The sequence below is a fragment of the Borostomias antarcticus genome (genome assembly GCF_949987555.1).
Source record: "Borostomias antarcticus genome assembly, chromosome: 2".
Lineage (NCBI taxonomy): Eukaryota > Metazoa > Chordata > Actinopteri > Stomiiformes > Stomiidae > Borostomias > Borostomias antarcticus.
Window position 1 is genome coordinate 4,779,377 of NC_140235.1, and position 25,810 is coordinate 4,805,186.

The 25,810-nt window shown below is 48.7% G+C and overlaps 2 protein-coding genes across 2 annotated transcripts in view; both read right to left on the bottom strand.

Moving 5' to 3' along the window:
* arfgef3 (ARFGEF family member 3) overlaps positions 1–10,055 on the bottom strand; it is a gene marked incomplete at both ends in the record, with an annotated part of 29,468 nt that extends 19,413 nt beyond the window's left edge. The window contains 16 exons of the mRNA XM_084461043.1: positions 987–1,094; positions 1,230–1,395; positions 1,527–1,693; positions 2,961–3,117; positions 4,066–4,846; positions 4,990–5,102; positions 5,369–5,753; positions 5,959–6,063; positions 6,211–6,295; positions 6,412–6,457; positions 6,600–6,716; positions 8,078–8,146; positions 8,288–8,425; positions 8,591–8,672; positions 9,582–9,633; positions 9,971–10,055. Of these exons, the coding sequence (XP_084317169.1) occupies positions 987–1,094; positions 1,230–1,395; positions 1,527–1,693; positions 2,961–3,117; positions 4,066–4,846; positions 4,990–5,102; positions 5,369–5,753; positions 5,959–6,063; positions 6,211–6,295; positions 6,412–6,457; positions 6,600–6,716; positions 8,078–8,146; positions 8,288–8,425; positions 8,591–8,672; positions 9,582–9,633; positions 9,971–10,055 (2,656 nt within the window). The remainder of the gene's footprint in view (positions 1–986; positions 1,095–1,229; positions 1,396–1,526; positions 1,694–2,960; positions 3,118–4,065; positions 4,847–4,989; positions 5,103–5,368; positions 5,754–5,958; positions 6,064–6,210; positions 6,296–6,411; positions 6,458–6,599; positions 6,717–8,077; positions 8,147–8,287; positions 8,426–8,590; positions 8,673–9,581; positions 9,634–9,970) is intronic.
* An 837-nt stretch (positions 10,056–10,892) lies between these two features.
* Positions 10,893–24,069, bottom strand: kif11 (kinesin family member 11; the record flags this gene model as incomplete). Its single annotated transcript, XM_084461397.1, has 22 exons — positions 10,893–11,000; positions 11,136–11,234; positions 11,593–11,774; positions 12,665–12,887; positions 13,133–13,412; positions 13,688–13,827; positions 15,398–15,556; positions 15,813–15,938; positions 16,308–16,480; positions 16,742–16,949; positions 17,133–17,321; positions 17,593–17,680; positions 18,233–18,321; positions 18,553–18,648; positions 18,753–18,995; positions 19,165–19,255; positions 19,594–19,718; positions 20,292–20,477; positions 21,663–21,741; positions 22,024–22,121; positions 22,456–22,585; positions 24,005–24,069. The coding sequence occupies 22 exons, from the start codon at positions 24,067–24,069 to the stop codon at positions 10,893–10,895; spliced, it is 3,177 nt and encodes a 1,058-aa protein (XP_084317523.1).
* Between the last annotated feature and the right edge of the window lie 1,741 nt (positions 24,070–25,810).

Here is a 25,810-nt window from a genome sequence, read left to right on the forward strand (position 1 = left end):
TCCCTCCCTCCCTCCCTCCCTCCCTCCCTCCCTCCCTCTCTTCCTCCCTCCCTCCCTCCCTCTCTACCTCCCTCCCTCCCTCTCTACCTCCCACCCTCCCTCTCTACCTCCCACCCTCCCTCTCTACCTCCCTCCTTCTCTCTTACAGAATCCCTTCGTCCTCTCTCTGAGCCTCTACAGAATCCCTTCGTCCTCTCACTGAGCCTCTAGAGCAGTGGTTCTTAACCTGGGTTCGATCGAACCCCAGGGGTTCGGTGAGTCAGTCTCAGGGGTTCGGCGGAGGTCAAGACACACACCCGACTCATATGATTCGTGATGACACGCCCCGCTTGGCCATCATTGGCAACAGCAGAAGTCACACTGATTTGCAGTAAATATTCATTATTATGTTTTTGTTTTTGTGTGAAAATCATGTTTTGATGGTTTTGTTCTTTGAACACAGTGATGTTGATGCACGGTTCATTTTGTGCACCAGTAAAATATATACCTATGTTTTGAATTTGAAAAAATCATATTTTATTTTTCCAATTAAGAAGGGTTCGGTGAATGCGCATATGAAACTGGTGGGGTTCAGTACCTCCAACAAGGTTAAGAACCACTGCTCTAGAGGGTCCCTTCGTCCTCTCACTGAGCCTCTACAGAATCCCTTCGTCCTCTCACTGAGCCTCTACAGGGTCCCTTCGTCCTCTCACTGAGCCTCTACAGGGTCCCTTCGTCCTCTCACTGAGCCTCTACAGGGTCCCTTCGTCCTCTCACTGAGCCTCTACAGGGTCCCTTCGTCCTCTCACTGAGCCTCTACAGGGTCCCTTCGTCCTCTCACTGAGCCTCTAGAGGGTCCCTTCGTCCTCTCACTGAGCCTCTACAGGGTCCCTTCGTCCTCTCACTGAGCCTCGAATCGAGTTTCCACGATGGGGCGTAATGGAAACGGGTCTGGTAGACAGACGCGGGGCTACGCGCGCCGTCGAGGCCACGCCGGTCCGGCCCACCTGCCATGACGGTGTCACTGCCCGTCCGGTCACAGCTGAGGGGAGACTGGGACGACGCCTTCCTGATCATCTGCCCTCCGATAGCGCTGCTGCCCAGGCCGTCGACGTCTGACCAGAGAGGGAAAACACAGGGATAGATGGATCCACATCAGTGATCCATAGGACATTAACGCGGCATGGAAAGTATGTGTGTTGTGTTTGTATGTACAGTAGGTGTGTGTGTGTGTGTGTGTGTCAGTGTACCGGTCAGCATGGTGATGAGGGGCAGGCTGTGGTCCTCTGGAGCCCCCCAGTAGCCCGCCTCGCCCAGTAGGTTCCGATCCAGTACCTGGTGGTACAGCTCCTCTATCCAGGCCTGGGACAGAACCACCAGAACCCCACTGCTCTGGATCTGACGCACAAACTCCTTCTGCAGGGAGGAGGAGGAGGAGGAGGAGGAGGGAGGGAGTCAGACCAGCTGAACTCTGCAGGGACTTCAACGTCAACGCCCTCCCAAAACGTGTCTTCAAACCGCCGCTGCCACGCCGACGCCGCGCTCACCAGGCTGACCAGGGCGGGCACGGCCCTCCGGCGGTAGTAGTCGAAGCAGCACAGCTTGAGGTTGAGCAGCAGCGCGTAGTAGGAGACCAGGTAGAGGCCGTCCGCGTTCATCAGGGCCTGGCAGCTCAGGTTCTCCCCGCCCTCGAAGCCGGGCGATTGGATGCCACCTGGGAGGGAGGGAGGGGGGATGGTGGGGGTCAGAGACGCAAGATGGTGGAGACTTACTGACTAACTACTGACTTGTCACCCTTCACTGAGAAGCAGACTTCAGCCTCTAATTGTATCTTCATTTATTAGTGTTGCGGCCTCCTATGTTTCTGTTCTGTTCTCCGTTCTGCTCAGGTGTTGGTCGTTGTGCTCGTTGTGTCCAGTCAATCATCTAATCATCAATTCCACCTGTGGATCAATCATCCCCCTGCGCTGTTGTCCAATCAGAGGAAGAGCCACCCATATAGAGGCCATTTAAGCTGAGGATACACTACAAGATATTATGCCCGATTTTATACACGATTTACAATCCTGCCGAGTCTGTCCTAGTCAGCAACAGTCTGCACTAGTTGGGGGTAGTCGGAGTGGCAATTTGGCACAGAAACCTGTAAGTGTATGAGGGGTACAGATTTAAATCGGCAAGTGTATGATGAGAACAGACTTCTCCCGATCCGAGTCGGAGCGAGTCGGAGCATATCAAACATGTTTGATATTTTATTAGCAGATTCTGGACGCAGTCGTGTAGTGTAAACTCGTCACCACCTGGTCCAGTCGTTAAATGTGCGATACCCAGTTTTTCAGTTGTCATACAGAAATCATCAGAAGCCAGTGGTCTAGTGTAGCCTATACTCCCAGTCATTTCATAATCTGTTAAGATTGTCAAAGTCTTCTAGTGTATCCGAGGCTTTAGGGTTAAGGTTAGGTTAAAGTTAAGGTTAAGATTAGGTATAGAGTTGGGTTAGGGTTGGGGTTAGGGTTAGCTGGCACCGGCTGTAGCTGTATCCCATCCATAGTAGAGGCCCAGAATATGTCTATTCTCGAGGGATGAGATCAGTGTTGCTCTATGCATGTAGAGGTATGGAACACCTCACCTCCTGCATTGTTCTTTCCACATTCCAGAGTGTTGACTTACGCTACCTTCAGTAAACTCACCGTATTTGTTTAATATATCCTACTGAGTTGTCCTTGCTCCTGCTTGAGAAAATAAGGCATACACTGAACTGCCGGAGTCTCTGACACAGCTTCCACCCTCATTTACCCTGGCTGGGTTGGATCTCGGTCCTCTCACTCGTGAACGCACACGACAACCTCACATAAACACCGCTTTACCGGAAAAGTAGCGATTCGATGGCGCAGGTGGTCGGTATTTACAGTATACTGAGGAGGGAGCTAACCGATTCAACTCGGCTACATCTGCAAAACTACGGTATCCAGAGAGGGTCTCACCAGCTTGCAGGCCAGAGCAGAAGGTGGAGGAGAAGTTCTGGAGGGTGGAGTCTACCTCAGCGGTGCTGCTCATGGCCAGGAGGCGTGGCAGCAGGGTGGCCAGGGATTGGACAAACAGCCGCGCACTCTGCTGGTCCGCTTCCTGGTTCCTCAGCAGCTTAAAGCAGAATAGAGTAGAACAAAGCAGAGTAGAGTTGAATAGAGGTAGAGTAGAATAGTGTAGAATACAGAGAAGCGTGGAGTAGAGAATGGCGAGTAAAGTAGAAATTTGTCAAATAGAATACGCAGACTCTGGCTACCTTCAAAGCTCAGTTAAAGACTTAACTCTTCAGGGCTGCCTGTCAACTTTGAATGACTTTTTCTTTTCAACTACTGACTTTTTAACTTTTGACTTTGATTAATTCAATTTTGAGTTTTTAATCTAACTTTTTGATTCTTTAATTGATTCTTGAGTTTAATTGATTCTGGTGTTAGTCTTTTGTAAAATATATTTTATCCTTTCCACTGTACAGCACATTGGGTTTTAGAAATGCGCTTTATAAATAAAATTAATTATTATTAATGATGTCGATCCATCAGAAGTGTACAGCATGGGACACAGGAATGTTTTCATCATTGTGGTGGGGTACAGCATTTAGGAGCATGCGTTAGATGTTTGAGGTTTGAAGGGGGTTGAGGATTGAAGGGTTATGGATTCAGAGTTACGTGAAGGGTTATGGATTCAGAGTTATTAAAGGGTTATGGATTCAGAGTTATTGAAGGGTTATGGGTTCAGAGTTATTGAAGGGTTATGGATTCAGAGTTATGGATTCAGAGTTATTGAAGGGTTATGGGTTCAGAGTTATTGAAGGGTTATGGATTCAGAGTTATTGAAGGGTTATGGGTTCAGAGTTATTGAAGGGTTATGGATTCAGAGTTATTGAAAGGTTATGGATTCAGAGTTATTGAAGGGTTATGGGTTCAGAGTTATTGAAGGGTTATGGATTCAGAGTTATGGATTCAGAGTTATTGAAGGGTTATGGGTTCAGAGTTATTGAAGGGTTATGGATTCAGAGTTATGGATTCAGAGTTATTGAAGGGTTATGGGTTCAGAGTGACCACCTACTTTGAGCGACAGGGCAGCGGTCCGGAGCGAGCGGTGTTGTGGTGTCTGTTCCTCGTCCGCTAGAGAACAGTTATCCGAGCCCATGTCCGACACGTCCGACCTCCCCGAGTCCTTCTCCGCCGCCATGGAGTACTGGTCGCACGAGTCGAACTCCGTCCGTGACAGCTCCTGCTCGTCCACGCTGAAGTTACTCTCGCTGTAGCGCGAGCCGTGCGGCCGCGCCCGCGCCTCCACCGACAGGAAGTTGGTGATGTCCGGGTACACCAGGGCGTGGCTTCGCTGGACCACGTCCGGCGGCGCCCCTCCCCCGGGCTCCGCCCCCGGCTCTCGGGCGCTGACGGGCGGGTCCGGCTCGCCGTCCTGGCCGCTGGAGGACGGCGAGGGCAGCCGCAGCTCCTCCCCGCACTCCTCTGGGGTGGTCTGACCCAGCTCCCCCTCCAAAGTGGTCTGGCCCGTCTCCGTGGTCACGCTGATGCTGATGTCAGGGCTGCGCTCCGGGGGCGGGGGGGCGGCGGCCTCCCAGGGGGCGTGCTCCGAGGAGAGGACGTGGCGCTGCCATCGGAAGTCCGCCTCGTTGATCTCCATGGATTCCCGCGTCGACTCCGCCCCTTCCTTTAAATCGTCCAATCGGCGCAGCAGAAGGCGGGCCTGTTCGGACTGCAGGCCCTCTCCGTGAGACAGCTCGTCCAGAGCGCCGAGGAGGGCGCAGGCGCACGACACGGAGGAGTAACACGCCTCGATGCCGCCCTTCACACACGCCTCCGTCATGCCATCCATCACCCTGCAAAACACACACACACACGGTAAAATAAACCTCCTGACAACCTCCCAGCATGCACTCTGCTTTCCAGTCCTTCACAGCCGTGGAACATAGCAGCGGTATCCCTCTGTTGTTGTCTAGTTCAGGAGCAGAGCGACGCTCACAGTTTGAGCAGGTCCAGGTGGGACTTCCTCTTGGAGAAGGAGCGCTTCCTGGTCTCAGGCTCTGTGACGTAGGGACCCGCCAGGTCGAACAGACGCTGGGGACTGCCCAGGATCTAAACACACACACATACACACACACACACACACACACACACACACACACACACACACAGACACACACACACACACACAAACAGACACATACTAATTCATTTGCTAGACTAAGTTGTTGATTCACAGTAGTTATGATACACCGAGTATGATTTAAAGGGGAGAGACCAGCAAGGTAGTGAAAGAGAGAACGAGTGAAGGAGGAGGAGGAGAAAGGAGAGAGGGGGAAGGCAGATGGAGGGAGGGAGGGAGGGGGTGTGTCTCTGACCTCCTTCATGATGCGTATGGCCTCGACCCTGTGCTGGGGCGGGGGGTAGAGCAGGATGCGGTGGTACACCGACTGCAGCACGGGCTTCATGGACTCCACACAGCCCACCAGCCGAACCAGCTCCGCCGCGATGTAGCAGACGGTGCGCACCACCGGGGCGATCCTGGCGGGGGCGCTGGAGGAGCAGCCCGACCCCCGGCCCTGGTCGGACACCCCGCCCTGGGAGGGCTCCGCCTCCCGGTGAGCCCCAGACCCGTACCCGCCTCCGCCTCCTCCTCCTCCACCCCCCCCTGCCCCTGTCCCTCCTCCCGTGTGGGCGGAGGTGATGGTCTTGTCGTTCACGGGGTTACCCATCAGCACCACCAGGGACGGGCACAGCTGCTTCCTGGGAAAGGGGCGGGGCGGAAACAAGGGGGAGGAGTCATCTTTACATCCACATTCATAACACTGTTTTTAGTGCATTGGATTTTGTTGTCTTGATCTTGTTGTCTGTCCTATCGAGGGGCTGAATACAGAGCAGCTATTAAACCATGTGATCAGGGATCTGAGGTCAGAGAGTTACACAGGATGTGACATCACTGGCGCCTTACCAGATGAGGTCAGTGAAGCCCCTGTACAGGTGCATTGAGGGAGGACAGCTGGAGAGCATGGAGAGGATGCACTCCAGGTAGAGCAGCTGCAGCAGCTGGTTATCACTGAGGAACCATATAAAATACAAAATACAACTTTATCGGTCATTTTACGAGTCATTTGCCAGCCAATCATGCAAAGGCTTAAAGCAGAAACATTACACAGAATGCCTCCTGCTGCCTGGTACACACACACACACACACACACCGTACCTGCCAACGCCCTCCAACTTCTCGCAGAAGACAGTCAGCACAGTCACCACGTCCTCACACAGAGACTGGGTGGTAGGAGACACATCTGAAAACACACACACACACACACAAGCAGTACAGCTAGTACCATCCCTATGGGGAAGTAATTCCCATGGTGGTAGACTCTTAGTGAAAGCATCATGTGACAGGGCAATAACGTACCTCTACGCTGAAGGGGAGGCACCGAGATCTCCTCTCCATCCACTTCCTAGAGAGAGAAGCATCGTCAACATCAAACCAGCAGGTATCGTAACGCATTAACATCAAAGACGTCCACAGAGAAAGTGACAGTGCGAGGAGTGTAGTAACAGGGTGACCGGTGAGCATGCGAGAGGTCAGGGGTCACCGACCTCTTGTCTGTGTCGGAGCTGCAGGGCGAGGTCGCCCAGGATCTGGCTGAGCGTGGCTCTCACAGCCGTGTTGATGCTACGCTGGTGGCAGCTGGACATGTAGGTCTCTATACACACCTGGAACACACACACACACACATACACACACACAGGTTACACATCTGAAAGGTTTTCAAATTCGAACGACCCAAGCCTGCTTAACCCCCCCCCCCAACCCGCACATCAGGTGGAGGAGAAACTTCAGATGTGGCATTAGCGTTTCCACGGGCGTCAGAGGTCGCCATGGCGACCGGGCCTGCGCTAAAAAAAAACAGTGGAGTGTGTGCGTGCGCGCGTGTGTTCCTTTCCTTTCCTCGCCTGGCTGTGAGGTTCCGGAGGACTATGAATCCTCTCGCAAAGGTTACGGAGGATGCATGTCAGGCGCGCTCGCCTTGAATCTCTGAGTCACCGGGGGAGAGGTGGGGGGGGGCTGGGAGGCTGAGTAAACCCTTGTAAACAGCCTGGTTTTAGGACCCTGCGCTCGCCGTGGCTGGTCGATGGAACATGCATTAAGAGGGCCAGGCGCCGTGGTAGACCTGCTGTTGACGAGGGCCTGTTGACAGCTACTGGAGCTGAGTTACGACATGGCGCAGCCTGAGGCCCTGCACGCATACACACACGCACGCGGGAGGGCGCATTCAACGCAGCATCAAACACTCGCGCACAGAATAAGACAAGCACTCACACACACATACACACAGAGCCAGATGCACACGCACACACACGCACACAGCAGACAGACTCTCCTGGAACAGATCCATTAACACAACGTGGTTTATGAGCTGTTAATGGCCAAACGGGAGATTGGGCTGAATAACAACAGGTACACACACACACACACACACACACACACACACACACACACACACACACACACACACACACACACACACACACACACACACACACACACACACACACACACACACACACACACACACACACACACACACACACACACACACACACACACACACACACACAGATCAGAGCTACAGTATGTGATCCAGTGACAAGCTTTCTCTGCTGTCAGTAAAGTGACATAGTGTACAACAGAATGGTCCCCTACATACATGAATAATGCAAAGAATCACTGTCATGACATTTGGCGCACTGAGGGAATACACACACACCCACACACAGCTGTGAGGGAATGCACACCCACACACAAACCCACACACACTGCTGTGAGGGAATACACACACACACCCACAGCTGTACCACCATGCTGATGGATGCTCCTCATTAGCTCGCTGCTCTGTGTCAGGGATGTATCCCGTCACTTTAGTGGCGTATAACGTCAAGAGTCGGCCTTAATCAGGTAGCTTGGAGGCGACCTACACACAAAAACACGCACACGCGCACACACACACACACACACACACACACACACACACACACACACACACACACACACACACACACACACACACACTCACATCAGCTATCCTGAGGATGGAGTCCCCGTTGATGTCAAAGGTGGAGGAGTAGGTGATGCATAACAGGACCTGCAGGGAGAGGATAGATGGGTCATGTTACATCAGATCCAGAAAGGTCTCGGTACCCAACCCCCCCAGGAGGACAGACGGGTCATGTTACATCAGAACCATCCCCCCCCCCCCCCCTCCCCGCCCTGGGCCTCGCCTCACCTTCATCACCTCCACCTGCAGGTCCTCGTGGAGCGCAGGGGTCACCCTCACCGCCTCCAGCATCTGACTCAGCAGCTGCCGCTCGCGCTCCTCCACCTCCACCCCGACCCCCACGAACCTCTCGTCACACAGGATCTTCTGCGGGATTCGGAACAGGGAGAGTGTGTGTGAGAGAGGGGGGGGGGGCGAGGGTGTGGCAGTAAATGGTCAGAGAAGCACTATTCTTCTGTATGCCCCCCCCCCCCCCTCACACACACACACACACACACACACACACGTTTACGGACTACGATGGTGACGTACCTGCATTCCAACGAGGGCTGTCTGGGCCAGCTTAGTGCTCTTTGACTCCAGAGCCAGCTGAAGAGGCAGGAGGCATCGCTCCCTGCAGTGCACGCACACACACACACACACACACACACACACACACACACACACACACACACAATCCATGTCAATAACAGTTGACTGGTCACAGAAATTCACCATTAGGACCTAGGTCTATACAGCACACAAACTCTTGCGGAAAAGAATTTGACTTGGGGTCTAGCATCTGAGGGTTGCATGTGGACACTGAACATTAAATACAGAGTTGTTATGACTTTCTGTCTCCTCTAGTCTGTCTCTTCTGTATTCTACTGGAATTCTAGTGTTGGTGCACTTCATGTATTATGCAACCATGGTGCTTGCTTGTTCAGGTCACTGAGCCCCAGACTGCACTGAGCTCTCTGGATGTTGGTGCATGGAAAAACATTGTCTGTTCCATTTGTGTCTGAACGTTTTCTCTAGGCCATGTCTACAATTAAACCTGTCAGTTCATTTTCGATTGCCAAGGGCGTTGTAAATGGGTGTAGATCAAAATGCTTCTGGGTGTGATTGGATAGACCTACAACCAATCAGGGCAACATAACTGGATTAGTCATCTGCTTTGGGTACAGTCATCATATCTCACTGGCCCATACTAGTTAAGACAGTTGTGATTGGCCTGATCGATATCTGGTTGGGTGGATCAGTTTGAATAGGAGGATAACCAGATTGATCTAGAACGTGTGAGCTCACGTGATCAGGATGGCGATGCCAGGCTAATAGCGCTGGGTCCTACACTATGAGGCCCAGAACCATCAGAGCTACTATGGCATTTGCAAAACTATCAGTGAAATCAAATTTCCATGACTGATAAGTTTGGTAATGTTAGCCTACTGCACTGGGACGGGGACTCGCATTAAATGTGTAGCCTGTTATGTGATAACTCACAGAGACTCGCCACAACGTCGCCACAACCACACGTACTTACCGAAGCTGAGAAGGTGGAATCTTAAATGATCCATTTTGGGCTTGCAGGGTTTCTGTAGAATGATATGCATTCAATATAACTCGAATAGTGCAAGTACATCTCAACAATGTAGTGCAGGCCACTCAAAGAAAATAGTAGACTACAGTGATGTGTGTGCAACACCTACTGTAAAACATGATTCATTCACTTTAGCCTACGGAATCGGGTAGGACCAAAAAGAGCCTGCTGCCTCGTTCATGTCCTATCAAAACAATTCTTGACTACCTTCATTCACAAGATAAGGTTTATCACATCGGCTTCCAGTTGACTTTGTCAATTGCTGTCAGTTTTTCCCCGTTTCCAACCAGTGACAGGTGCGGTAAACGATACAACGCAATAGGACAACTCACCACAAGCGACTACGCAGGCTTCACGGATAGCTCTATTCTTGTTTCCAGATGCATCTTTCTGTAGTTTCCGCAGTATTTCCTCCATGCTGAAGTCGCGAAATAAACAAGGTGGAATAGCAAACTGCGATGGTCTGGGTTTACAGGTGCAGCATCCCTGTTGTTCGATGATGATTCATCGTCAGGCCAGTGATGCACAGCGTCAAATCCGAGGAGGCGAGTGGGAATTGAACATCTGATAAAAACCTGTCAGTCCAGAGACTTTCGGAATATCGGACAGTAATGAAATAAAAAGGATCTGATTATTTTCATGATTTACCTGTATTTGTGGTTTACATGTCAACCTTCTACGGGTCTTGATTCGAGTCAAATTATGATCCCCAAATCCACTTCCCATTCGCGGTGGGAATTCGGAAAACATGAGCGTGGATTATTTGAAAACTGGAATGGCAGGGATTGGTAAAGACGATCAGGACTGGATGGATAATTCTAAATTAATATCATACCTAACATACGTGAAGTGATATTTTGGATGGGGGTAACAAACCATTATAAATGTAGGTCATGCTTGCTAGACGGTGACAATGCCAATCTTATATCCAGATTCCACAGTACTCCATGTATTTTAACTCACCTTCCAGTAACTGGCTGCGTCTTAAAGAGATAGTTCACTCAAAACACAACACCAACATCACAGTACCTCAGTAAACTCACACCCACATACATTTTAAACAATTAAAAGGATGTAGACGTTTTATTAAAACAAAACTTTAATAATCATTTCATATTTTAAACAGATGCTATTTATGTTAAAACGGGTACGTGACATAGTAAAGGTGTAATTCAAACACAACAGTAAATAAGACAGCTAAAATAAAGACAAACAGAATTAGAAAAATACATTTTTTAAAACAGCTTTGAGAAATTAAATGTTCTGACTCCTGAGAGGTAACCTCGACCTGGGTGGTGTTTCATTCTCCGCCATCTTGGGACGATGGATGGTCTTTGCAACATTCCTTCTGGCTTTCTTTTTCTGAGGGTAGAGGGGGAAAAACAAAAACATTAGAACACAAGCTATATTTTTGAGCGCACTCACAAAATAATCTGCTTCCCTGCCCGCACAGCACAGACACAACCCAGGGACCAACGGTGAACAGACCCATCTCACCTTGAAGAAAGGCCCCCTCTCGTTGCACACAAGGTTCTCGTCCACGTACGACTGCTGGGACAGGGTGCTGTCATCGTTTAACGCGTCCTCCAGGGAGTCCTACGGCAACACACGGGGGACATTATTGGTTGGAGGGCAAAAACAAAGATCGTATGCCTAGAATCTCAAATCCTCAGTCGTTTCTCTGCTACCTCCCCAAAAATATATCCTTCTGGTAGTCTCTGATCTTACATAATAACATGCTTCTACACAACTGTTATAAATCAAATCATATTCGATCAGGGACAAGGGGAAGCATACAATGTTGTATTCAAAGTATTTAAACAGTGTGTGGTAAATTCAGGCCTTAGAATAAGAACCAGAACTCAAGAAGGACAGACAGACATAACCAAAGGGTCAGCGAATGGGTCACTGGGTGGCTGTAGAACACAAGAAACAGGGCTATAATATAGGCTACCTGTTCCAGCTGCTGCTGCTGCTCCTCCTCCACTTCCTCCTCCTCCACCACGGTGTCACCCTGGTTCAGCGCGGCCTGCAGCTCCCCCTGCTGGTGGTGGAGGCTCTCCAGCAGCTCCGCCCGGTTCCGTGCTCTGGCCAGGACCCGCGGGTACATGTACTCCTTCCTCTGGGGGGTTGTCCCTGAGGGAAAGAGTCCAAGTTCAATGACTGAAAAAAAAGTTGTGCATCTCACCCTGCCTCCCGAGTCCCACCCATCTTCTAATCATGCCAAAACATATTACGTTAGTATTCATTCTTTTCAACATGGCCGAAAATCAGCAAAACCACCGCATCTACAGTCTTATCCATCTAGGTGGCGAGGAAATACCTTACTTCCTTAAAATCTGAACGGGTGTACATCTGAACATTGTAAACAAGCACTGAATGCAATCAAGTGGACCAGCACTACAGGCTTGTTTTGTTTTAAGTTGGCTAGGCTATAGAAAAGGACCCTGTTTGCACTAAATGTTGCCTATGTTGACTGGGTATTAACTTTACTTGAACCCTGTGAACACAGGCGGACACGAAAGTTCTGTTGGTGCTGGTTCATGACAATAGGTGGCAAGCGCCCTCTTGTGGTCAGAAGTGGTTCCATTGTATTCCATGCAAAATTATATGATACCAATAATCAAATACATTTGATTTTTGGAAAATATTTGAGAGAGATGGTCAAATATCATTTCTGATCTCAGTTGACAGCCCTAAACTACACACATATCAAAGAGCCTGTACTGCCCAGGCCTATTTGTGTGGAAGATTAAAGTGAAGTAAACTGAAGATCAAACGCCAGCTTGAACATTACAACCAACCTATACTCCTTTAGAGTCTCTCCACAACACTGTCTCAACTTTCCAAATCCGCAGTTTAGAGCTTGAGGAGATTCCTTGCATTGTTGGTCCTTGTTCTACTGGTTAGGATTCGCATAGGCTAGTGTAGAGATTAGCTGCATTCAATGCACAGCATTGTGGGTAGAGTTATTATTAGTTATAGTCCTTGTCTAGTCATCGGTCATTCCGCGTGGCCAGGCTCACCGGTGGGGGCATCCTGTCGGAGCTCCTCCCCGAGGAAGGTGTGGACACGGGCCAGACCGGAGTCAACCAGGGTCTGCATCTCCCTCTGGTGGTCTTCCAGGGTGCTGCGGTCCAGGGAAATCTGCTCCCTCATGGCCCCCTGGCCCCAGGCCACCTCCCCCTGCTGCTGTTCCAGCTGCCCCCGGGCCCCCTGGAGGTGGGTATCACAGCCGTGCTCCACACCCTGCAAAGACAAGGCACAGCAAAGTCAACCACACATGAGACAGATTCACCGTTGGTACTGAACACTGAATGTTTGGACACTGTGCCAGACTGACGGTTCAGGGGCTGTGCAGGGCTTGCACTCTGGCTCCAAATCTCTCTCGCATTAACACACTCTGGCACACAAACGTGATAACTCCCTTGAGACACCCACAGATAATACCCTGCTTTAGGGTGTGTGTGTGTCTCTACATCCAGGGTTATTACCTCCAGCAGGGTGTGTGTGGAGGCAATGTTCTCCCTAAGCAGGGTGAGCTGATCCTGGGCTTGGTTCTGGGCCTGCTCCCTGGTGCTGGAAAACCACTGGAGGCTCTTCTCCGCCAGACCTCCGAGGGAACTGTGGAGATGGCTGCAGTAGCCGGAGCTCTCCTCCGCCGTCTCCTGCACGTCCTGGGCCGCCTGCTGCAGCTCGCTCACCACGGAGGTGGCGGTGGACGACAGCTGGTCTCGCTGGGCCACGAGCTGGCGCTCCGCGTCGCTGCAGTGGCTACGGAGGGGGGAGGAGGAAGAGGCGGAGTTAGAGAGGGAAAGGTTGGCTGATGGAAAATGCGTACCGAGACATACGTCTGTAGAACTGGCATGGCATCAACTCAATGAGCAAGCCTGTCTGACAAGGAGTCTTATGTTTTTATCAGCAGTGTGCGCTTGCACTACGTGTGGTGTAAGACTGTGTGTGTCTCTCACTTTGTCCTGCATGGTGTGTGTGTGTGTGTGAGACTAATCTGGTGGTTGTGTGTGTGTGTGTGTGTGTGTGTGTCTCACCTGGTGAGTGTGTTCTGCATGCTGAGGACTGGGCCTTGCAGTGCGTCAGCAGAACTTATCAGACCGGCACAGTCGCTCTGGGTGTCCAAGGCCAGCAGGTTCAGCTGGTCTGACAGACACTGGATAGCCTGGGATATGCCCTGTACGAACGAAACCAAGACACGCCACAATGTCAAGCTTATTAAGAGGGAATTTTGGAGAACCCCAATAGACTAAGGCTACACTATATTGGAAAAAAACAGCAATATTTTTTCTGCGATTTACATTACAATATGAATTATTTAGTTTTTCTTTGATTTTTCACCAGGTGACTGAATAATGAAGAGTGATTGTGACTGGTGGTTCACGGTGCATGCAGTGTGTGCATGTCAGCCTAGAAACAAACTTTGTACCCCTAAATTGTTATACCCGACAGAGTTCTCTTGTAGAAAATGAAATAGGAAAACGAGAACTCAATTGTGTGAGTTTTCCTTTTGTAACAAGCAGCAAAAAAAAGTTCTGGCATATGTTAATATGCCACTTGATATCACACGTCCTAAAAAGAAGAAATTGCATATGCTGTACTGTGACTATTACGCCTGCACACATCGTGACGATGCTGAAACTATATACTGTGCAGCCCTACAATACACTCTAAACCAGGGGGTCTGCACTCTAAACCAGGGGGTCTGCACACTAAACCAGGGGGTCTGCACACTAAACCAGGGGGTCTACACACTAAACCAGGGGGTCTGCACACTAAACCAGGGGGTCTGCACACTAAACCAGGGGGTCTGCACACTAAACCAGGGGGTCTACACACTAAACCAGGGGGTCTACACACTAAACCAGGGGGTCTGCACACTAAACCAGGGGGTCTGCACACTAAACCAGGGGGTCTGCACTCTAAACCAGGGGGTCTGCACTCTAAACCAGGGGGTCTACAGTCTAAACCAGGGGGTCTACACACTAAACCAGGGGGTCTACACACTAAACCAGGGGGTCTGCACTCTAAACCAGGGGGTCTGCACTCTAAACCAGGGGGTCTGCACTCTAAACCAGGGGGTCTGCACTCTAAACCAGGGGGTCTGCACTCTAAACCAGGGGGTCTACACACTAAACCAGGGGGTCTGCACTCTAAACCAGGGGGTCTGCACTCTAAACCAGGGGGTCTACACACTAAACCAGGGGTCTACACACTAAACCAGGGGGTCTACAGACTGCCGCTACAGAGCCACATACAGCTCTTCAGCCTCTCCAGGGGCTCCCTGGCTAAATAATCATATTTATTACATATTAAAATAAACGGTCATGTTAGTTACAGGTAGATAGCAGCAGACAAGCTAATGCAGCACAAACTGGTGCAGAAATTTTCACCAGAATGCAGGAAATGGTGTTTGACACTCAATTTCCTGTGGGAGGACTCCCAGAACCACTGCCCACTCCCCCGGGTGCATATCATCAACCCTGAAAATAAAATCTATGGGAAACACTGCCTTAAAATATGTTTTGCGGCCCCAGTAGTCAGATTTTGTATTTATTTTTAGGCCAAAAATGGCTCTTGATAGTAAAGGTTGCCGACCTCTGGAAAAAATACATTGAAAAGGCAGTGAACATGGCAGGAGGATGCCAGAAACAGAAGGATTTCAGAAGCACTGGTAAAGATGCTGGGAGAGACTCAGAGGGAGAGACTCATCCCTGGACCCCAGGCCATCAGTCAAGCGGTCTTACGGTCTGGTGCTTCTTGGCTGCCTGGCTGATCTGTTCCTTCAGGCGGTGGTGCTCTGCCTGCAGGGAGTCCAGGCCCTGGGCAGTGATCTCCCTCAGGGCGGCCAGATCCTCCGCATGGCTGCTGAAGAACACGCTCATCTGCTCCTTCATCGTCTCCATCTGGGGGGCGCGCGCGCGCACACACACACACACACACACAGTCAAGTCGGTGTCGACGGTTCAATTCCCATGTGTGGGCTCTCTAACCAGGGCCTGTTCCACTACTACCATGTTGGAAATTCAAACAGAACCCATGTCTGAAACGGAGAAGAGACATTCAGAGCCTCATATATAACGATCTGCTGCTACAGGAGCGTCCGTTTGTTGTCACTGTCACAGACGGATATCTCGGCATCCTTCCGGCTCTGTCTCTCACCTGGGTGGCCAGGGCGCGGTGGCTCTCCGAGCTGCTCTTCAGGGTCTCGTTCAATTCCTTGACCGCAGACAGGCCTGGAAGTACCTGGGCGAGCAGCACCTCCTCCATCTCCTCCTGGTGCTCCTCCTGGTGGGTGGGAGGGCCTCTGGTTAAGGGGAGACCACTACACACACACCAGACTAGAGATACCTGCACTACATCAGACCAGACTGGTCTGTAGATTTATTCCACAACACTCAACCATGGCCCTCTGTTTAAATCATCTACAAAATGCATCCTTCCTTCTTTGGAGTTCCTAATCTGATGTGACAGGATTTGGAACAAATGGACAAGAGGAGGAGGGGGGGTGCATTTTAAAGAATCTGAACCTGCACATTATGCACACACACTGAACTAGACCAAACAAACCTATAGATTCATCCCATCCAAGCAGCCTAATCAACAGATTCATGCATGTAAAGTCCCTTCACCCACAGTTTACCCAGCCAGCCTTACCAAGACCTGCTGCAGCGAGTCCCTGGTGTGTAGACACGCGCCCTCCTGCTCCGCCATCTTGGCCTGGACTTTGGCCACGCCATCCGCCACCAGCTCCCTGACCCCGCCTAGGCAGGACGCCACCGTCGCCACTGCGCCCTTAAAGGTCTCGTCATTCGTTGCCTGGAGACTCTCTAGAAGGAGGGGGGAGGGGGGGAGACAATTTAGAGGAGCATGTGCTTACACCCATCCAGCTCGATGTAATATCGCCAAGAGGAAACGAGACAGGGTGGATTCATAGGGTGTTTCAACATGGGGCCCTTCTCTCAACATGGGGCCCTTCTCTCAACATGGGGGCCCTTCTCTCAACATGGGGGCCCTTCTCTCAACATGGGGGCCCTTCTCTCAACATGGGGGCCCTTCTCTCAACATGGGGGCCCTTCTCTCCTGCTCACCAACGGAGGCGGTGTAGTGGTCCAGCATGCCCTGGTGCCTGGAGCCCTGCTCCTGGAGGGAGTGCTGCATCTGGAAGAACATGCTCTCCATGCACTGGGAGAAGCTCGTCTGGATCTCACTGTTGTGCTCCTCCACCTGCTTCTTCCTGTCCAGCTTGGCGTGCAGGCCCGACACGTCGCTGGTGCTGGATTCCGCCGTCCTCAGCAACTGGAGAGAAGAGGTCGAAGGTTAGTGAAGGCAGGGACAGTCATAAGTCCCTCACACGCCAGGCCTGGTATTAACCCTGATCCCAGCCAGACGAGGGATTAAGGCCAAAACGCTTAAAAGCGCCGTTTTTGTTTGCTGATCCACTACTTAAAGAGACCCAGTAGTACAGTTGTTAAAAGCTACCTTGCCGGCGGTGGAGTAGAGCTGCTCGTGGGTCGTGGCCAGCTCAGTGGAGATGAACTCCTCTTGGGTGAGCTTGACCTGGGTCTGCTGCAGGTCCCCCAGTGTCTCCTGCAGATACTGGCTCTTCTCCTCCAGCTCCGAGCTGCACCGGTCCAGCTGACTCTTATGGTCCTCAAACAGCTCCGTCACCTGGGGAGGGAGGGAGGGAGGGAGGGAGAGAGGGGGAGAGAGAGAGAGAGAGAGAAGGGATGCAAGAGAAGGATGGAAGGAGAGGCAGGGGGAGAGAGGGATGGGTGAGGCGAGAGGGAGAAGAGGACAGACAGGAGGAGAAGAGACGACAACACAGTTGGTCAGGTTTCACTCTAAAGGGCATGGCTGCAACACCGTCGTTTTTTTTTGCAGAATCGGCCTCCCTATAAAGAAAAGGTGCATTGTGGGACTGCTTTTGAAAGCTGCGCACCTTCTTCAGCTCCTCCTCCATGGCTGCGATCCTCTCAGTGTACTCTGTGATCTGCTCCTCATGGGCGGTTATCTGCTCATTCATGCCCCTGAAAGGCAACACAACCATTGACTGATTTATCCTCAGAAAGGCAACCTTCTATACAAACAAGGGATGCACACATTGCAAAATTCTGGGCCGATGCTTAAAATAACAATCCAGCCGATGGCCGATGTTTCTTTTCTTTTTATTCCCCCTTTTGTGCCAGGGAAACAAAGAAATGATGCCTGCTTTTCAAATGGCCAGTTAGATTTGATGTGTTAAAATCCTTGGCTGTAGTACCTCCTCTTGAAATGTCACTTGAACAAGTTGAACAAGTTGCATAGCGCATATCTTTGTCTGAGATATTCCCACACGGCCGACATTTTTATTTCACTTTAATTTGCAACAAAAAAGCCATAATTGTTGCGGCATAACATCGGCCACTACCATCGGTGAATGTCATTTTGTTTGCCGATGGGCCGATGGCAGTCAACAAGGCCAACATCGGCCGATGCATCCCAGGTGCATCCCTAATACAAACATTATTATTCTAAGAGCCTTTCGGGACGCCGCAGGGGTGCAAACAATACCAGCGCAGTACAGTAGTCAGGTAACGTACTCGTAGTTCGCAGTAGAAAGGTAAACTCCGTTCTTGTCCCGAGTGGCGGCAAGATCACGCTTCAGACGCTCGATCTCCTCAGTGTACTCCTGAAAAACACGCATTCAATCAACATAAATACGCATTCAATCAACATAAACACGCATTCGATCAACATAAACAGGTCACTCAGGCCGAATATAATTCTCCAAAAAGCGGATATTCCTCCCAAACTCTTTTCGATGATGAAAAAAGTTTACAATGGTATCCGAATGTATTCATTAGCATAAGAATGTAGATCATCGTCATCATAAAAGTGTGTATTGAGGCCAAACGCGTACCTTGATCAGAGTCCTCTTGGTCAGTTTCTGGTTGACCTCAGGCTTGTTCAGTATGCTCTTGGCCCTGTTAGCGTATTCCAGGGTGCTCAGGCTTTCCTGAGAGAAATCATGAAGGGAAATTAGTCTCACACAAACACACACACACACACACACACACACGCACACACGCACACACGCACACTTCACCTCCCATCACTCACCTCCATGTTGATGGACGCGGGGGAGACGGTGGCGATGATGGAGGTCTTGGTGTGGCCCCCCAGGGAGTCCTGGAGGATCCGGGTGAGCTTGGACTCCCTGTAGGGGATGTGGGGCCTCTTCTCCACCAGGGCCGTGATCACCCTGCCCAGGGTCAGCAGGGACTGGTTGATGCTTCCCGCCTCGCGCGCGCGCTTGTCCACTGCCCCCGAGCGGCCGATGCTCTCGCTGCCGGCCAGATCGACCTGGAGAGAGAGAGAGAGAGAGAGAGGGCGCGGGGTTGAGAGAGCGATGGGAGAACGACGAGATTCAAAACGGCTAGCGTCACGACGACGTCAACGTGTCGGTCCAGATCATGAGATCAGAGTCATAAGATAATATGATGAGGGCGCTTGAGAGGCTATTGGAACATACTAGGTTGAGTTTCCCGATCTTGACCAGTTCCTCTCCCTCCAGGGTGATTTCTTTCATGTGGATTGTGATTGAGAACACGGAGTGGGAGCGACTGAAACAAATAAAAAAACAAAGGGACAATTAAAAAAAACAATGTTAGAAATATTACAATATCTACTGCATTGAATCTTGAGCAAGCAGGCAATGTCGATTTAGCACATCCATATTTGCAAAGGGAATCCTTTCGCTGTACATACAACCCAGGTACATGACACGTTATGGACATATGGTATTTATGCACTACTGGTAGATCAAGAGCTGATTGACTGGGGTCTCCCTTCCCTCTAGAGACGAGCCTACCCACCTAACAGCCTGCACGCCCATCAGATTAGAGTTTACCTGCTGGAGGGCGTTTTCCAGTTTACCTGCAGAGTAATGGTTTGAATTTACCTGGAGTACGCGTTCATGAGCGTGGAGGCAGTCTTCCTCTTGGCAGCGCCCCTCTCCAGGATCAGGTAGACCTCGTCTTTGTTGTGGACTGTGATCTCCTCCAGGCCTTTGATGGTCACCCCGCGCTGGGGGACGAAGATTAAACATTACATCTTATTATCGCACAAATGTGTAATCGAATGTCCTAGTCATGTCCTAGTCCAGTGGTTCTCAACTGGTGGAGCCTCAGGACCCACATTTTTCCTTATCATGAAGTCGCAACCCAAATTTATTCCACAGCACTCAAATTTATTGAACAAAAATAGAAAAAGTCTGTGACGCATAACACAACATTGGCACACGCTAAGGTTAGCCCACTTCCTGTCATGTCTCGTAAATAAATTATTGAAATTGAATTGTGTCCTGCAAAATAAAAACCCAACATTTTCTCTATAAATATATATATATTTATATATATATTTTTTTTTTTTTAAATCCCTTAAAAAAGAAAAAGGAAACCGCCCACGAGGCCGCGACCCAATCAAAACGGCTTCGCAACCCACCTTTGGGTCGCGACCCACCAGTTGAGAAACGCTGTCCTAGTCAGTGATATACGGTTACATGATGGCAATATATCCTGTCTTAGAGGGGGAGTGCTGGTCTAGATATCAGTCTCAGGATCATGGCTGGGCGAAGTGTTAGAGCCGAGGCGTTCGTACTTTGTTACGGGGGTCGTCGAATAGCTGCAGGCGCTCCGCGCCGTCTGTGTTGGTGCTGAGCAAGTCGAACAGTTCCTCGTTGTAGATCTCAAGCAAGGACACCTTGACCGAGAACTCGGTCCCATTGGAGGTGAGCTTCTCGAAGATCTGATGCAGCGTTCGGGGAATGATGCCAGCCAAAGGGTCCTGGGAGAGCAGCAGAGCTTTACAACACATTTGAACATACTAGGTCTTATTAATATCTTTAGATTATTATTATCTTATTAAGATTAAAACTAAGATTAATAAGAGGGTTAGGGCCGTCAACAAATGTACTAAATTCAAACAGGCATTCGAATTGTAAAATAGGAAAGGCATTTGATTGTGAACGGTCATATTCAATTGTGGGGTAAAAAAAACAGCAATACAGCAACTGCCTAGCGAGTTCACGCGTGGGCCTGGGCCAGGAAGCGCACGACAGTCAAGATTCCTTTATGTACGCTGTGCAGTCACAGTGAAATGTGACTGCCGGCTCCAAGATTATGCTATAAACTCTAATACTCAGTACCAAATTACAAATTACAAGTTACAAATTTACAATATTACAAATTAACACAAAACACAATAAGTACCCTTTCTTTAAGTATAAGATTAAGCTGGGATGGGAGGACAGACAGGAGTAAGTCACACACAACTGTTGGCACTTTGACTGATTGAAATTTTAGGTTTTATTTTAATAGCTTTATTAACGGTGTACTTTATTGTAATCATCCCTCTGGGAAAACGTCTTTGTTGCCGCATTTCTCTGAAATGTGTTCCTTAATTTTATTCAGGCCAAAAAATAACATCATCAAGGAAAATATAATTGTTCCATGTTCAGCGCTGTGCAATTCTCGGTGCACTGAATGTTGGTTCTAGGCCTTGAGGCAATAGCCTACTGCAAAACAATTAATATTAGCCCGGGCTTGTAGACCCATTTGCTTTTATTCGTTTATTTTAATGTACTGTACATTGTACATGTGTAGGTACTTAAAATACATGTTCATGTTGAAAATAAATATACCTACAAAGAGATGTCTCCCCTTGTATTTGTTTGCCTTCTTATGGACATAATGTGCCAAATTAGATATTTGAATGCTTCAAACCTGTGTTTTTGACAAAATAATATTCAAATGTCATATTTGGACAATTTTGACAGTTTATAGAGGGTACAAATACTTTATCATGAGTATGAGCTAAAACAATGAGCTAATCTAAGGTTAGGGGAATGAGTTGAACAGTAGGTTGATGGTGATTTGAGACATCTACAAACCATCATAAAGGGACTATTGTGTTGGCAAATGAGGCAGCCTAAGATAACGACATGTTGGATAATGAGTCAATGATGCTTACATCTTCCCAGGTAAACTCCTCATTAGGAGTTCTCTCTCCCTCCATGGTGAAGGTCTTCCCAGTCCCAGTCTGGCCATAGCTACACAGAGGGAGAAATAAGGGGTTTAGGGGTGTATTAAATTGAGGTAGATTACCAGACAAATAGTTTTGGCCCACCCAATACGGTGTTTGATGATCCCCGCATTTTGAAAGACTCACTTGGTGAAATGATTTGAGCGTGTGCATCAGTAGCTTTTGAACATTTTCAATACCACAATACTGATAACGATGATAATTTTGGTCACGATGTGAAGTCTTCATACTGTTACATCTTTACTCATAACTAGGGCATAGTTTCATCTCCATCCCATCAGCTACTTACGCAAAAACTGTACAGTTGTAGCCCATGATCACTTCGTTCAAGATGGGGTACACAACACTCCTGTACACCTCAATCTGCTTGGCAGCAGGACCAAACACCTAGGAATTGGGAACACACGCAAATCATCTCACACACTATAATGAATATCAGATGGCTTTTGAAATGTACAGATTTGTACTTGGGATAATCAGAATTATTTTATTGCCATTTGTACTTGACATACATAGGATTTTTTTTTTGCGACACCATGGATCCAACAACAACAACAACAACAATGGACCCGTGCAAGAACAGGAAAGGACAGGACAAAATACAAACAGTGCAAAAAACCATCAGCGCACAGTTTGGCCTACAAAAGAGACAGTGCACTAGTCAGTATAGTGCAAAAATTGCAGGGGGCAGGGGAGGGAGTCAGACATGGTAACATCTTACCATGTCAAATGTATAAGCCTTTCTAGCTTTGTCATTGACACCTCCTGTTTTCACAGACACCTCCCTTCGGTTCTGATCACAGTCGATGACACCATGACAAGCTGCCTTGCGTTCAAAGGCGTTGTAAGGCCTACAAAGGAAGAAAGACAGACAATACAGTCAGTACAGCTAGCCCTTGGTGCTGCATAACATTAATACTAACAAAACTACGTGAAAACAGGTCAAATCATCAAAACGACATCAAGTATGAATTCCTTGACCCAAAAATTCACAGAAACCATGTACTGCACAGCATTGTAGGACAAACTAATGAAAAGAGCATTTCCAACTTGGCCAATGGCAGACATTTTGGATTTGAGGCTCTCACAAAGTTAGCCAGCATTTTTGCAAGTGACACAGGGGCTACATTTTGTTTTTAACCTCCATCGATGACAAATCCACTGAGAAACGAACCTTTGCTTTCCGTAGTCACGGAAGTGCAGGAGACGACCCAGTTAGTCAATGTTTTCAGTGGCGTGTGTTAAGGTACCAGTCCCCCCAGCCCAGTATAGTTATCACCCTAACAACTTAGTTTAGAGACGCCCCGCCCTCATCTTATTGGTTTGTCGATTTCTATAATTGTATTGATATTGATTGTTTAAGGCAAAACGTCATCTTAAGACAGTGCATCCGGAAAGTATTCAGATCGTTTTACTTTTTCCACATTTTGTTATGTTACAGTCTTATTCCAAAATGAATTAAATTCATTTGTTTGCAGGCTGCCACCCGAAGGGGGTGCCACAGAGCCGTCCAAACACGGCCAACCATTCACCTTCAGTCATTCTTTGGACTGGCTCAGGACCGCTTATTTCTCCAGGGTAAGAATAAGCGACGGAACTGTTTTATTTCCCCACAGGATTACACAAAAACTACCTGACCGATTTTCATGAATCTCGGTGCAGGGGTGTAGCACGGGCCGATTTAGAAACCATTAAATTCTGGAGCAGATCCGAATCATCAGCCGGATACACAAATTAAAATGAACTAGATCTAGAGACGGGTGTCAGTGCATCGCATCAGTTCCTCCCACAACTTGCCCACACTGGGATCAAACCCGGGTCCTCTGATTTACAAACACATGATCACCTCTCATAATCTCAGCTACACCACCGAACAGTTACCTCTTCAATGGACAGTATTCATACTGAGGAGAGAGTTTGCCCTATTCAATGTGGGTTACACTAATGGGTGAAGGTCTGTGCCCTCTGGCACTCTCTAGTTTTCTTTATTTCGAGGTTCTGCAACAATCGCCCTACGCTGTTTGCACAGAAACGTTAGGTTAGTGACACAGTTCCAATTACGAACGCTGTTCCCTTTTTTGGTAGCTAATTACCCATTTCACCCATTTTTGACACCTAACGTTATGAAGCAGACCTTTTATTTCACTTTAACTTTAAGCTTAAAGTACTATGTACATGGCACGTGTTCTGACTAACATTCGCTTAACACATAATTGAACCTTAGCTTAAGCAAACCAGATACATTAGACCAACAATGCAAACAAACTTACCTGCATCTCACAACGACTTGGATGTTTTTCTCCTTCTCAATTCGTTTAGCCTGGTTTAACGACATATTTGCGGAACCCTGCATCGATGCAAACGTCCACGGAAGACAGAGAAACACAATTTTCAAATTATTCTCACAGCTCCTGGACACAAAACATAGTGCTAAAGTTAGCTAAAGTAAAATATTATCCAGCTTGCAAACTAGGCAATTCAGAAACCATCGTTGGTATTTAGCCAACATTATCTAACGTTAGATAGCTAACAACGAGTCAATATAAACCCCCCATACACAACGATGACCACAAAACGTTAACGCTGGCTAACCTAGCTAGCTAATGCTAACTGTCTTATCTCTAGTGCTAGCTAGCTAACGTTACACATCAGCTGCATTAAATGATCTTCAATCAAAAGCGTAATCACCCGATGAAAATACACTTCCTTTCTCCTCTTTGACGTTTTTGTTCAGATGTAGTAAACCAACGTTAGCAGTATTTACCTTTGCAAATTTAAATGACCGGTTAGCCGACCAGACTAACGTTCCTGGCGCTCTGATGCAATAGAATCCCTGCTGAACAAACTCTAATTCAAAATTCGCGCGACAACCAATGGCTGAGCGAGGAACTTACTACGCGGCTATTTAATTGGCCGTCAAGTTTGGAATTACTTTGAGCCGTGATGCATCACGGGAGTATGTGGATTTAATAACTTTACATATCCACTAGATGGCGATATAACAATTACTTCAGGGCCTCTTGAAATGACTGATTCGGAACATGGAGCTATTCGCAACCTGGGATTCAGTCAGTTTGATTGATGATTGATGATTGATTCAGTGTTGGCTAGCTGGCTAATTTTTGTTTCATTGCAGCTACAGCTTTCTTCTGTTATTCAGTCTTTGCATTCTATTACCCTACATGTATCACATTGTGTCACCTTTCATCAATGTGTTTATCCCCCTATAGATAGCGATACTGTATTTCAGTCTATTCCCCTGTTGCAATGGAGTTTGCCGAGCTGTACATCTATGGCACAGCCCAGCCCCCCCCCCCTATAGCACTATAGCCTACTGACTACTGCACGTCTCTTTTGTAGGCCAAATTCACTGCTAGTTTTGCACTATGTTTGTATTTTGCACTGTCCTGTCCTGTTTTTGCACTGGTCGATTGTTGTGTTGTTGTTGGCTCCACAATGTCGCAAAAAAGATTCCTGCTCTTCAACATCAGGAGGTTTTGCCCTTTCCTCACTGATGAAACGGCGCAGGTGCTCATCCAGGCTCTTGTCATCTCCCGCCTGGACTACTGCAACTACCTCCTTGCTGGGGCCCCGGCATCAGCCATTAAACCCCTGGAATTTGTGCAGAAAGATGCTGCTTGCCTGGTGTTCAACCACCCCAACTTCTCCCACACAACTTCCCTTCTTGTATATTGGCTCCCATCCATCCAGTTTAAAACTCTGGTACTAGCCTACAGGGCAACAAGTGCACAGTAAACATGTTGTCCCCCACCCATGATGCTAATGTCACATCATGTGTATCAATGATTGACCAAAGTAAGCTCTCTACAAACTATGGTAGAGTGAGTAAGAGGAGAATAACGTCTCCATCTAGTGGGCAAACAAGTCCGTGCACCATAAAGGGGGGGGGGGGGACTTTAGGTTGGCTTGTGTCATGTCGTGAATGAGTGAGTGAATGAGTGAATGAGTCTGTCAGTCCCTCCGTTCCGTAGTACCAGAATCCATCACAAATTGGGCGCCTTTCCAATGCATTTTTCCATTGACAAGTACATTTCGATTTTTACATCAAAAACTAT